Source organism: Colias croceus, chromosome 22 (assembly GCF_905220415.1).
Source record: "Colias croceus chromosome 22, ilColCroc2.1".
Taxonomy (NCBI): Eukaryota; Metazoa; Arthropoda; class Insecta; order Lepidoptera; family Pieridae; genus Colias; species Colias croceus.
The window spans coordinates 2,974,114-2,989,328 of record NC_059558.1 but is presented as its reverse complement, the minus strand read 5'-3'; the positions used below and the strand labels follow the sequence as shown (position 1 = coordinate 2,989,328).

General features: G+C 34.8%; 1 protein-coding gene across 6 annotated transcripts in view; it reads right to left on the bottom strand.

Annotated features, from left to right (window-relative positions):
• The window catches only part of LOC123701823 (focal adhesion kinase 1), a 156,150-nt gene that overhangs the window by 20,598 nt on the left and 120,337 nt on the right, over positions 1-15,215 (bottom strand). For all 6 annotated transcript variants that reach the window (XM_045649394.1, XM_045649393.1, XM_045649392.1 and 3 more), the window contains 8 exons: positions 11,165-11,349; positions 10,498-10,653; positions 10,008-10,087; positions 9,393-9,549; positions 9,062-9,209; positions 7,707-7,828; positions 3,144-3,230; positions 2,509-2,590 (listed from right to left, as the gene is read on the bottom strand). In XM_045649394.1, coding sequence (XP_045505350.1) covers positions 2,509-2,590; positions 3,144-3,230; positions 7,707-7,828; positions 9,062-9,209; positions 9,393-9,549; positions 10,008-10,087; positions 10,498-10,653; positions 11,165-11,349 — 1,017 coding nt within the window. The remainder of the gene's footprint in view (positions 1-2,508; positions 2,591-3,143; positions 3,231-7,706; positions 7,829-9,061; positions 9,210-9,392; positions 9,550-10,007; positions 10,088-10,497; positions 10,654-11,164; positions 11,350-15,215) is intronic.

The window sequence follows — 15,215 nt, the reverse complement described above, 5'->3', positions numbered from 1 at the left end:
ACATATATATTACATACATACATATTTTATAAGCATATATTATAAATAAATCGACAGAGTTAACACCTAGCCTGTGACAGAGATAAATAATAGTTTCTAACTTTTTCATGGTTTTTGGGGTAGCTATTAAACAATATGAGGTCAAAATTAAAATCCAAGATGGCGCCGACGAAAATTTTACATGTTTTCGTCATGGGTGTCTTTTTCAAGGTTTTTGGGGTAGCTATTAACCAATATGAGGTCAGAACTAAAATCCAAGATGGCGCCAACGACGATTCCTAAACATTTATTTCAATGCTCTTTAAGATTATTTCTCTCTCTCTCTCTCTCTCGTAGTATTTAAGAATTCGACTATACAGGGTGCCCCACTATCGGTATACTAAGTGCTAAGGGACTTGTAGTTTTGCAAACCCTAATCACGTAAAAATACTTAAACAACAAAATTACATCAAAAAAATTTTGCTAAATTTTTCCTGAAAATCCATGTTTTCTTCTCTAACTTCGTGCAGCCGGCATATACCGTTTCGCTAATGTGATTATTTTGTCTACGAAAACATAATTAAACGATAGCTCACGTGCGGGTGACAAAGTTGGGCGGGTTGCATTTACGGGGTGTACACAAAGAGTTTTATGAATTAATCTAATTGAAAAAAAAGATACACCTGGCATTTTATAAGTATTTTTTACGTACTTAGCGTATGCAAAGCTATAACCTATACAGAGTGTGAGTGGGACAGTCTTAAAAATAATTTTAAAGAGATACATCATTTAAAGAGACACACCTAAAACCACAAAAATGACACCCATGACGAAAATATGTCAAATTTTTCGTCGGCGCCATCTTGGATTTTAGTTTTGACCTCATATTGGTTAATAGCTACCCCAAAAACCATGAAAATGACACCCATGACGAAAAGATGTAAAATTTTCGTCAGCGCCATTTTGGATTTCAGTTTTGACCTCATATTCGTTAATAGCTACCCCAAAAACCATGAAAATGACACCCATGACGAAAAGATGTAAAAGTTTCGTCGGCGCCATCTTGGATTATAATGTTGACCTCATATTCGTTAATAGATACCCCAATAACCATGAAAATGACACCCATGACGAAAATATGTAAAATTTTCGTCGGCGCCATCTTGGATTTTAATTTTGACCTCATATTGTTTAATAGCTACCCCAAAAACCATGAAAATGACACCCATGACGAAAAGATGTAAATTTTTTGTCGGCGCCATTTTGGATTTAAGTTTTGTCAAATTGCTTTACCCCACCAATCCGTTCAACAACCCATAAAAAAGGGGATCTCAGTCAACGTAATTTTTAAAACATAATTTTAAATTACAAATAATTTGAATATGAAACTTATACAGTTTACTCTTACTTATAAAGTATCAAATATTTCAAATCACAAAAACGACAGTGCACGCACAATAATCTTTTTCTTATTAGATGAGATTACTGTGGGACTAGGTCGATTTGTGTAATATTGTCCTTTAATATTTATTTATAATTTATATATAATTAAATGTGACTAGAAATAATATACTTACTACGGTTTAAGCGTTTAAGTATAGGTTGTATCGTAGTATATTATTATTAGTCTGTGGTTGTATATTATTTTGTAATGAGATCTTGCAATCAAATATTCACACAATCTCGCAAGTTTTCCGACAATTCATTTTTCGTATGAAAATTATCAATACACTAGGTACCTACCTAATATAGGCCGCTACAGGAACGCAGTTTGTAATAATTAATAACGGCTTTAGCCCATTTACAATATTTTTATAGGTGGCAAAGGCAATGAGACTATGTATTAAAAACGTAGTATATTATTATTAGTCTGTGGTCTGTGATAACATTATTATTAGTCTGTGTTAAAAACGTGAAAAGTAACGTAAAAAGTCTGTAGTGCCATCTATTATTCGTTTAGCATCGCCAAATCGGAGGAGAATAACTTGTTTATAGTAGTTTCATGAGATGGCGTTGTTTTGAATATAAACTTTTCTGTAAAATTAGTTAAAATCGAGCGAAAATGAAATTAAATAGGTAGGTTCCATTTACAAAAGTATGTAAAAAATTATAAAAAGCAATGAAATTGCAATTAAATCTAATTTTATTTTTTGCTGGTTAAAATGATACACTTAGCGGCATCTATTGGTAGTCGGATGGCATTAATCCTGTTTTGTATGTAATGAACCAGACATGGTAAAACTTACTTTTACATTGACAGTTGAGTTGTTTCCAAACGGTAGCTTGAAAAATAATATATCATTCAGTATACCAGAGAAGTAATCTATACTTAACATTATAAAGCTGAAGGTTTGTTTGTTTGAACGCGCTAACCTCAGAAACTACTGGTCCGATTTGAAAAATTCTTTCAGTGTTAGATAGCCCATTTATCGAGGAAGGCTATAGGCTATATCATCTCGCTAAGACGAACAGGAGCGGAGCAATGCGGGTGAAACCGCGGGACACAGCTAGTAAAAAATATATACATACTGGTTCTGTTCCACAGTGATGTCTGCGAGTCAGTGACGAGTCGGCAATAACCATCGACTAGATCCGCTAAGCTTTCTGCAGCCTGCAATATACATAAAGTTGTCTCTTTATATATTTGTTACAATTTATGGGGCCGATTTTTCTATCCTTGGTTAAAATGTTTCCGTCTTATAATATTAAAATGTCACCTGTAAACTGTCAAATACGGACAATTAGAATACATTTTTGAAATGGTAGTTTAATTTTTACGTTATTCGACGAATAAGTTTTAACCAAGGATTGAAAAATCAGCCCTTAAATTTCATAAAACTGTTTAAAGATCACAGACAGATATAATTTACATCTTATAATTTTTGGATTATATATAAACTGCTACATTTTTCCTACAATAACCCAGACAACCTACAATAACTACAGTGTACAGGTATAATCAAATTCTAAAGATTTTTACTACGTATTCTATAATCTTGTAAAATTAAAACGTTGGTAATAAATTTATAATTAAAAACTTACTACTAAATAAATAACATTATTCCAGTACGAAATTCGATATTTATCTCATTCGAGCCAGGCGAATCCGCGGCTACATACTAGTATAATATCTTAAATTAAAAAATAATATAATATAGACTCACATCAACACTACTGCACGTGATAGTTAGCGTTTCACTTGCACCTTTAACTCGTAACTGTAACGCAGCTTTACCGCATGATGATCCACTCTGAAAATATAGATTTTTAAGCTATTGCATAGCTTCTATCGCGGGCCTTGAGCGCGGGGACCGAATCGAGAAATTCCGTAACGAAAAAACCTCACGCTCCCCACTCCGACGGGCGGAGGTGTGGCTTGAAGGCATAGCATGCAATAGCGCAACCGCCCCAGTGCCCGAGTGGCACACGTCTTTTTGTTTGAATAAGATTTATTTGCCTTTTACAGAAATATGTTAAATATAATATGTTATATAATATATAATATGTTAATGTCAAATGCAAAAAGTATTGTAATATACATTGGTCAAATGTCTTTCTTCTTATCACTAGTTATAATGTTAATTATGTATTACAGGTGCTTTAAAACTTTTCTTCTACCTTTAGCTAAATTAAATACTTTGTTTACTTGTTACCCACTTCTAGCTTTGTTAACGTCACCATGACATGATTGACATTTGACAAATGACAATCTCAATTAATGCGGCGTAGAAATTTATTACCAACTAAATACGAGTCTTTTTGACTTTTGACATTTGTATGCTTTATTTTGAAAGTCTGCTATTATTAAGTTCATTATTACGACTGGTTTAATTTATAATTGTTTTTATTATTTTATATGTCATTGTTATACGCTGGTTGGTGCAACTTTTGGAAAATTTTGTTGTATCTCAAAGGTAATTTTTTTTGTATGCCTATTTATTTATTTATTTTTTTTATTTTTTATTATACATATATCTAGTATCAAAACCATTGTTTAGTATATAATATATTTCATTTTAATAACACTTATTTATTTTCGTTCTATTTATTTATTGTATTTTAATTAAGTATATTTATAATATTATATTAATACATACTCATAAACATATTAAAATGTCTGCAAACAACAGTTTGAGTAGTCTTGCCACTTTTGATTCTATCAGCTCTTCTGAGTCCAGCACTGATTGCAGTTACCACAGTACTTCTCCCTTTTCTCTTAATACAGCACTATCCTCTACCTTCTCTAATTCCAAAAAACTTTTTAACGTTGTACACATAAATGCTCAGAGCATCCCGGCACATTATCCAGATCTCCTTGCATCCTTTGATTGTCCCGAGCTCCATGCTATTCTCATATCCGAATCCTGGTTGAAACCTTGCCTACCCTCAATCTCCTACTCCCTTCCCGGATACCAACTCATTAGAAATGATCGCCTTGGTAGGGGTGGTGGTGGGGTTGCTATTTACCTGCGTTCGCACCTTCCTTTCACTTTAATAAGCGCCTCTTCCCAACCCCCGCCACATGATGAGGCTGAGCATCTTCTTCTCGAGATCTCCCTTTCCCATTCCAAAATCCTGCTCGGTGTTTTTTATAGCCATGACCTTACTGTTAACTTCTTCCCTTCCTTCGACCTTCTCATTGAAAAATTTGCTCCCTCTTATGACCACGTCATATTTATGGGCGATTTTAACACGTGTCTTTTAAAAAATGATCATCGTTCTAAAAAACTACTCTCCATTATAAACTCTTATAATTTCCACCTTCTGCCATTAAATCCAACTCACCACCCTCCTAACTCACTTCCTTCCCTTCTTGACCTCATCATAGTTTCCTCTCCTAACCACGTTCTGAAGTCTGGGCAATTTCCTGCGGACGGATTCTCTTGCCACGACTTATTATTCCTTTCCTATAACATCCGCCCTCCTAAGCCCAAACGTAAAGTCATTATGCAGCGTAACTTTGGGGGTTTGAACAGAGAATTGCTTTATAACGACGCGGAACAAACAGATTGGTCATCCGTAGTTAACGCATCGTCGGTAGATGAAAAAGTTGATCTGTTCAACTCGCTAATTGTTCAACTTTATGATAAGCATGCACCGCTACGTCCAGTAAAACTGAAGCACCTTCCCGCACCTTGGTTAACTAACGATATAAAATCTGCATTAAATAAGAAAAATCGTGCTAAGGCAAAACTTAAGACCGACAACTCCGATATTAATAGAGAACGGTTCAAGGTGATTCGCAATCGCTGTAATACTATGTGTAGGGATGCACAACAGCGCTACATCCACAAAACGATTGAAAACGGTGAGCCCGCTAAGGTTTGGAAATTTTTGAAATCATTAGGGATTGGCAAATCGTCTCAATCTAGTAGCATTAATACAAATATTGATTTATTAAATAACTTTTTCTCCAATGCTGCAGTTAGTATGGATGCAAATACCAAATCTCACACACTACGCCTCCTTTCATCAAAATCGGCCCCGAACCTGCCACCGTTTAATTTTAGTCAATTCACCGTTGATAATGTTAAGAGGAGCATTATGTCCATTTCTTCGAAAGCCGTTGGTAGTGACAGTATTGGTCGTGATATGATCCTCCCTATCCTTGAAGTCGTAGCTCCTATCTTAACTCACATCCTTAACGAATCCATATCCTCTTGCACATTTCCCAAAGCTTGGAAAGAAGCTTTCATTATTCCTCTTCCAAAAAAAGTTAATCCTTCATCCTTCCATGAGTACCGTCCTATATCAATACTGCCTTTCCTCTCTAAAATCCTGGAACGACTTGTTCAACAACAGTTGTGTTCATTTTTAAACAAACAGAACTTATTCAATCCCTTCCAATCCGGATTCCGCCCAGGCCATAGCACGACCACTGCACTCGTTAAAGTCACCGACGATATTCGCCAAGCAATGGACAACAAGCAGCTCACAATTCTCACGTTATTAGATTTTAGTAACGCATTTAACTCGGTCGATCATGATATTATGCTGGGTCTGCTTGCTTCTCTTAATATTTCATCGGCAGCTATTGAATGGTTCCGTAGCTTTTTTCAGGGGCGCCGGCAACGTATTAAAGTTGATGACGTTCTGTCGTCGTGGTGTGACTTAAGTGTCGGTGTCCCTCAAGGTAGCGTGTTGTCACCAATCCTTTTCTCTATATTTATTGACTCAATTTCCTCTAATTTAACCTCTCCCTACCATATGTATGCAGATGATTTGCAAATTTACTCGCATACAGCCATTTCCGAAATTTCAGAAGCCATACAACGTACAAATGCTGATTTAGATACTATAGCTACCTGGTCACACAATTACGGTCTGACTGTTAACCCGGCTAAGACTCAAGCCATCATAATTGGTAGCCGCAAAATGACAGCCAAACTAGATTGGAACAGCTTACCGAAGCTAATTCTTGGTGGATCACACATTCCATTTAGTGAGTCTGTCAAAAACCTTGGGCTCCATCTTGATATGAACTTGTCTTGGAATGTGCAAATAGAGACGTTACGGAAAAAAATGTATGGCGCTGTAGGTTCCATTCGTCGATTGCGCAATTTTCTGCCCATTCCTACTAGAGTATCGCTTGCAGAGACTTTACTCCTTCCTATCCTAGATTATGCTGACATTTCCTATCCTGACCTTTCCGTACAGCAACTTGACTCCCTTGAGCGACTCCAAAACGTATGCATACGTTACATATTTGGACTACGCAAATATGATCATGTGTCCGAATTCCGAGCCAAGCTCAAGTGGCCTCCCATCCGCGTCCGCCGGAATGCTCATATTCTGCATTTGTTGTACAAAGTTTTATTTGATCCTAAAACCCCATGTTACCTTAAAGAAAATTTTAAATTCCTCGGTGAAAATTGCCTTACCCTACGTTCCTCTAATCTACTTACCTTAAGCATTCCTGCCCACAAATCCAATTTCTTCCATTCTTCCTTCACTGTGTCTGCGATCAACCTTTGGAACTCTATTCCAGAATCGATAAGACGTGCTCAGTCAATAACTGTTTTCAAAAATGCATTAAAGCAGTATTTCTCTCAATTGGAATCTTAATATGTATATTAAAATATAACTATCTATTTTATTTAATTCAATTTATTCCTTGCCCATAATTAATATAGTTTCACATGTATGTATGTATTTATGTATATATTTATATATAATATATAATTAGGTATATATTATAATGTATTTATATATTTATTATTTATGTATATTTATTATAATTAGGTCATAATTATATTTTATATTTATTTATTTTAGTTAAAATCTGAATTTTAAGTTTGTAATGCACCACCACCTTAAATGTAATCCTTCTAAATTTTCGGGTTGTCTGGCAGAAATCGCTTACAGCGATAAGACCGCCCTCTGTACATGTTATTACTTGTATGGCTCTTAGTTTATAATCCTGTATTAATTGTGCAATAAAGTATTTTTCATTTCATTTCATTTCATAATATTTTCATCGAATGAATGAATAGCAGCTTTGGCGAATTTTATCTATAATGCAAAATCATAAGACAAACTATTAGAATTTTTTTTAGAATGTAGCAAAAATTTAATTTCATCATTTTATTTAACGAATTTACTATCAAGTTGATATTAAACAAATGTAAAAACACATTTTGTTTCTATTTATATTCATCTTTGTAAACTGGATTCAAAATAATATGAGGGTAGTTCTGAAAATATCGTAAATTATAGCGTATAAATACCTGCGTCTGAGACTGTTGTGTGCAGTTGGACTTGAGCGTTTGCACGGCGATGATGTCGCTGAACGACGCTATTTTGGTGTACGTCGGCGGCTCGCCCGCTTTGTGCGATACGTATGATATATCTGTGGAGAGGAAATATTTTTACTACAAAATCTAAAATGTACACACGTAAACGCACAAAAAGTATTCAAAAAATTCCTAGTCCATTGACTATTTGGTCGTTTGTATAAGAACGACCACGGCGACCATTTTAAAGGACTAATAAGTAAATAGAACTCTTAAATAGTCACATTAAATACATGGAAAAAATTAACAAACAAACAAAAGGTACGCTATTCTCTTAATTAATATTACAAAATAAGTCCTTTAAAGTTCAAGCTGTGATTGAACACTACAATATTTTATTAGCCCACAATTGACAACATTTCATTTTTTATAAGGCCATGAAAGAAAAAAACCGTTTCTTTATTTTGCTCTTGCGATTTCAGAAAACAATTTATTAAATTTTTTCATCGCATATTTTAAGATAAATTAAATAAAAACGAAAAATGTGATCATGACGTCATACATACGGAGGAATAAAAATGCGCCTTAGCCTAATTTAAAAAAAGTTAAAAAAAAACTATCACTGACATTAACAGGGTATGGCATGTGTCAAATTTCATATTAAAGTCATTTTTGTGAATTATTCATGTCAACAAACTTTTAAATCGTGTTATTGTGTTTTGGTTTTCTAATTTAATCTCATTAGCGTGATGTTTGTTTGATTGGAGTTAGATCAATTTATTTATATTATTCAAATAGTGCCTATAGTGTTCATAATTTTCTTGAAATAAAAGATTTTGTTTACTTACTAAAAGTTGTATTCATTTAACACTTTCCAACGTTTTTTGGGATAGTATATTTGTTTCCCAGAAATTTTCAGCACCCCTTAACAAATCCTGCATAAAGTCATCATCATCAGTACTTGCGAATAAGTTTCTTTTGTTCAAAATTTGGATCAGCAAATAACAAATAACAATATTTACAAAGCTTGACGAATCAAAGTGACAAATGTGCCAAAATGTCAACTGTCAAGATTTTTTTTTAAATTTAAACTAGTGTGGCAAAGGAAAAATTGTATTCCTCCGTATGTATGACGTCATTTGGCGCTTACGACATTTTAGAATGAGATGATTTTAAAACTCAAAAAGATGAATGAAAACTTTAATATTTAGAAAAAGCAAAAAATACATGTATCATAATTTTTGATCTAGTTTTCATTAAAATAAAAAAATAAGTAGCTTAAAATTTTGAAATGTTGTCAATTGAATATGCATCAAACAACTAAACGCGCAAAAAACACCCATCCTCACCGATATCGGGCCCGATAGCAAGCTCGACGGGTATCGCCCACCCGGAGCCGAGCGCCGCCGTAAAAGTCTCTCTATCGTACCCGTAGTGCGTGTGCATCGTCTCCACGTACTTCAGCATGCAGTCCGCGTCGCTCAGGTGGCCGACCACCTGCGGGCAACAAGATGAACAGAGTGAACAAGACGAACAGAGTGAACAAGGTGAACAGAGTGAACAAGGTGAACAGAATGAACAAGGTGAACAGAGTGAACAAGATGAACAAGGTGAACAGAGTGAACATGGTGAACATAATGAACAAGATGAATAGAATACCATTTACACTTAATCACATACCTTTTTAAACTGCTGTTGTATGGACTTCTTAAGCACCTTCGGTTTGATAGCGTCCAGCACGGATTTAGGCACAAACTTGTGCAGTCCAAACTCTTTCTCTAAATATTCGATATTCGACTTCTTGTCCATGGATATTTGCATGTCCTTGCAGAAGTATCTGGAACATGAAGAAACAGTTAATAATAAAGGTTTTGCATATGGTCAGGACAATATTCCTAGAAGTATCTGGAAGATAATTAATAATAAATAACTTCATTTATTTCGAGATATTTCATACATATTTCCATATTATAAAGAAGCAATTTATTAGTAGAAATGACTAGAAAATTGTCCCTAATTGATTAACAGTACAGTTTGTTGTAAAATACTGTTAAAGAGCATTTGTGTCGATTGATTTGCCTTTGTTGGTTCCAGAAAAAATATGGTAACTAGCTAATTACGCTAAAATACTTAAAACAGCTATTAGAAGCATCTACATATTTCTTTCAACAAACGTACCTAAAGACAGCTTTAAAACCTAGAGTTTGACAATAATATTAGAAAGCGCAAAGAAACAGTTTAATACAAAAACAATGTGATCTCACATCTGATTTTATTTATTATTATTGTACTCACTTGATTTCCAAGCAACATATCTGTATAGCCAAGTCGTGGTCGACCATCGGATGATTGGCGTTGAGGTAGTCATGTCGCACCTGGAACGTACCAATATACAAATTAAAATCTTAATACATAAAGGAATGGCTTACATATCAACGCCAGAACCTAACTTCCAAGTTTAAGCCCAAACTACTATGTTGGCACTTTAAATTTTCAACAATTCTATTTTTACAGCTAACGAACAATCATTTCTGTAAATTCGCTTTCTAGAAGGTAAATTAGTATTACGATATTTGGAAAAGAATTAATGATTTTGAATTCGAACTTTGCACAGATGCAACGGGCTCAGGGGTACCAACCTTTGTTCCCTACTTGTATTTCTTACTTATACCAAAATAATCCACCTGGTCGTAGTAATAGTAGGTGACGCGGTCCTAGTACCTACCATAAATGCCAAGACTAACCTTTCTTCCATGCTCTGAACTTTCTTATCACAATAACCCACCTGGTCATAGTAATAATGAAAGGTGACACGATCCGAGTCGCACAGGTCGCGCAGGTTGGCGGGCAGGTAGCGCACGCGCAGCTCCAGCCGCCACTCGCTGGCTGGCCACGCGGCGAGCAGCTCGGAGACCGGCGTGTCTTGGTGGATCCATCGGATCTGGGTAAGGGGAAAATTAAATTAATTTAATGGAATTTACGACTCGTTTGGAGTACATTAATATAAACACCTTTGCATAAAGGTAGATGGGACTTCAGAATCGCTTAAAAACATTTGAAAGGTGTAATAAAGTTCAATTTTTGACTGTAGTTGATTACGTGAAGTTCACGTGCATTTGCAAAGTTCATTAAAACTTGAATACGAGAATTTGAACTTATACGAACAAGTAATGATCATTATTCATTAGAAAATATTAGAATCACAACTAACATTGTTTATTAATTTAGATTATAGAAATTAAAGACATTAATTATTTGTCCAACGCGCGATTTATTTATATCATATAATATGATCATATAAAAAAACTGTATATCTACGGACGTAGATACTACTTTTCATTCCAAGCAAATCGCGTTTACAACCCGCTATCATATTAGAATATTTCTTTAACATAAACAATATTTTCATATACTTCTTTAGAGTTTAGACCACAGTTCAAACTTCAACTCACCTTCCCGGTAGTCAACCGCCTCGCCCGTAATGCAAAGCAGCTCGCGTAAACACGCTCGCCGGCCGCAAGCCTCGCCGCGAGGCATCTGATCACTGAACGCACGTCCTCGTCTGCTGAGGCGCGGACCACGTTGAAGCCGCCGTTGGGCAGGTGGACCTTCAGCGTGGACGGGTCTTGGGATGTGCCTGAAATTATGTATGAAAGCTTTTATAATTTATAAAATAAAAATGAATCGCCAAATGTGTTGCTAAGCGTAAAGCTCGAGAACGACTCGACCAATTCAGATATTTTTCTATTATTATAGTGAGTTCCAACCAAAAAATTATTAAAATCAGCTATTTCTTAGAGAGTGGCGGCTTGACTAACACGGCCTTTTTATAAAATATAGCAGAAAACAGCAATTACGTAAAACAAAATAAAATATCGCAATATTTAACCTTCAGATAGGTACCTCATAATCTTAATGAAGATTTTTTCAAGACAATAAGGAAAATTGATAGAGCAATTACTGCTCCTTATTTTCGAAGCCAGTATCCGGAACAATTATTGATAAAAAATAAACACTCATTTTATCTCAAAATTACCGAGAATTAGTAACTTCAATTAATTTTATATGAAACAGAATGCACCCAGTACACAATCATAATTCATAAACAACCTACAAAGAAACCGTTTCCATTAAACTATGACTAAACACATGAAATGCAAAACGACATATCACCATTTCCATAATTCATTCACATCTTCATAAGTTCATTGTTCAATAAACCGCATGATATATCACGGGAGACACTAAAATAGTTCTCGCCAAACGCCAGCCGCTTTGACGGACGACATAAAAATTTATAATTTAGGGCCCAATAAAATATTTTCAAGAAGCACCATTGTCATCCGTGGGTACAGCTTGACGAATATAAATGATTTTATTATATAAAATTTGCATGTCGCACATACAGAATGCTAAACCGACGTCCGGCGTCTCCCAGAAGCGACTAGAAAACGCGATTATAGGGGAATAATATGTTAATACGTTCTGTGGAACTGTGAGGCCGTATATGGCCGTATACTCGTATACTAATTAGTAAGGAAAACAGATTAATATGTATTAAACTGGCAGAAACAGGTGTCCTGGTGTATGCAAATTAATTGTAATCGATCCGTAATTTCCCGCTATTTTTACTGTGTATCGTTGGGAGGCGAGTCCTGACGCGGAAGCCTGTTTCTGTTTCTCAAACTCAAACTCAAACATTTATTTATTCAATTAGACTACTATTTAGTAGCACTTTCGAATCGTCATTACATAAGTATTTTTAACATTTACCACCGATTCGGAAAGCAGTATCTATGGAGAAGAATCGGCAAGAAACTCCATAGTTGCTCTTTTAAAATCATGTCAATATTACATAATATGTAACTTATATCTAACTTATACATAATATATCATAATATGCCCAAGAACTGTCCTGTGGTTTTTACGCGACAACCCTCCATGGGTCTTTATCGTCCATATATTCCTGAATACTGTAGTACGCTCTCTGAACTAGTACATTTTTTATATAAGTTTTAAATTTAGAACTACTAAACTCTTTAATATTGAGAGGAATTCTATTGTATAAGCGTATACCTTGACCCATAAATGAATTTTTAACTTTAGCTAATCGGAAAAATGGCATTTCAATTCTATTCCTGTTCCTTGTGCCATAATCGTGTCTATCTCCTACTCTTGTGTGTAAGTCGGCGTTTTTGTGAACATGCAAAATATTATTAAATATATACTGTGATGGTACAGTAAGGATACCAGTATTCTTAAAATGATCTCTTAGTGAGTCCCGAGCACGTAAATTATATATGGAGCGAATGGCTCTTTTCTGTAAGATAAATATAGTTTCTATATCTGCAGCCTTGCCCCACAGTAGAATTCCATAGGACATAATGCTATGAAAGTAGCTGAAATAAACCAATCTAGCCGTATCTTCATCGGTGAGATGCCTTATTTTTCGGACTGCATATGCAGCTGAACTGAGCTTACCTGCAGCGGTGTTGACATGGGCTCCCCACTGTAGTTTCTCATCCAATGTTAACCCTAGAAATACAGTAGACTCAGTAGGATGCAATACCTCCCCGTTCAAGGTAATATCTCTGTTCAACTTTTTTACATTAGGAAGTAAAAATTCAACACAAGTGGTTTTTTTGGCATTTAATAATAAATTATTGGCAGTAAACCATTCAGATATGTGTAAAAGAGCACTGTTCACTTCGTCAACATTTGGGTCATGCCTATCCACATTAAAAATTAATGAGGTATCATCTGCAAACAGAACTATTTCACACCTATCCTGCAAATAATAGGGAAGATCATTGATATATACCAAGAACAAGAAGGGACCTAAAATGGACCCCTGTGGAACACCAATGTTAATTGACGCACCGCTAGAACGTTCTCCATTAACAACTACAGTCTGTATCCTATCATGCAGGTATGACGCTATGAGGTTCTGGGCTTTTCCTGTAATTCCATAGTGATTAAGTTTACGTAACAAAGTACAATGTTCAACGCAGTCAAATGCCTTGGAGAGGTCACAAAATATCCCCAGAGCATTTTTTGAGTTTTCCCATGCTTTATAAATATGTGTTAGAAGTGCAACTCCAGCATCTGTGGTTGAGCGCCCCTTTGTGAAACCAAACTGTTTGGTGTGCAGTAAATTATTAGATGCAAAATGACTACTCAATTGGTTTAATATCAACCTCTCGAATACCTTACTTAATGTTGGTAAAATAGAGATAGGTCTATAATTGTTACAGTCTTCTTGATCGCCCTTCTTAAATAGAGGTATAACTTTACTAAGCTTTAGTAAATTAGGAAATGTACCATAGTCACAACACTTATTAAATATGAAAGCTAAATTTTTCGCAATATTTTCTATTATATTATTAACTAAATTTACGGACATTCCCCAAAGATCACAAGTATTTTTTAGATTAAGCGTCTTAAAGGCAGTAACAATATCACTAGCAGTTACGTGTCGTAATTCAAATAATGTACTGCACCCCGCAACATGGTCCCTCAAAAAGGTTTCTGAAAGTGCTGAAGACGAATTTAAACTATTAGTAATAGTAGCAGGGACACTACTGAAGAATTCTTCAAAAGCAAGCGCAACATCAGCACTTTTGTCAATAACCCTGTCATTATATACAAGTTTTATGGTATTACTTGATTTGCTTTTACCCATTTCACCATTAATAATAGACCAGACTGTTTTAACTTTATTATCAGAGTCGCGTATTTTTTCTTTGATATACAAACGCTTTGCAGTAAAACAAACTTTTTTAAAAATTTTTGAGTAATTTCTAACATAACTAAGAAAAGATGGGTCTTTATTATATTGCTTCATACCATATAACTCATAAAGAACGATCCTACACCTATGTATGCTAGGTGTCGCCCATTTACTAAATGGTAAATCCTTGGTAATATTTAAAGATTTAACTTTAAATATTTTTTCAAATTCATTATGAACTAAATTGAAAAGATTTTTAAACATTTCACAAGGATTATTATTACAGGATTGATCATTCAGTACGGGCAGGTTTTTATTAATATTATCTCTAAATTTATTAATGCCTTTTTTACTTATAGGCCTAACATTAATCCTTTTAAATGTAGGTATGCAATCCCATTCAAAAACTACTTTCTGGCCACAGTGATCCGAAGTCAATGTATTGAGAATATTTTTCTCTAAACAGATGCAGTCACAGTATATATTATCAATACAGGTTGCAGAAGTAGGTGTAATTCGTGTGGGTTCGTTAAAAAGTTTATATAGATTAAATGACTGAAATAAATTAACAATTCGTGTAGCCGTTTGTGTTTGTAAAAGTAAATCAATATTAAAATCACCACATACTATAACTTTTTTTTTACTCCTGCTTAGACGCTTTAATATTTCTTCCATGACTTTCTCAAACATATTATAGTCACTGGAAGGGGGTCTATAAACGCAAACAATAATATATCGCTCCAGCTCCACACAGGACAGTTCAATGGTCCGTT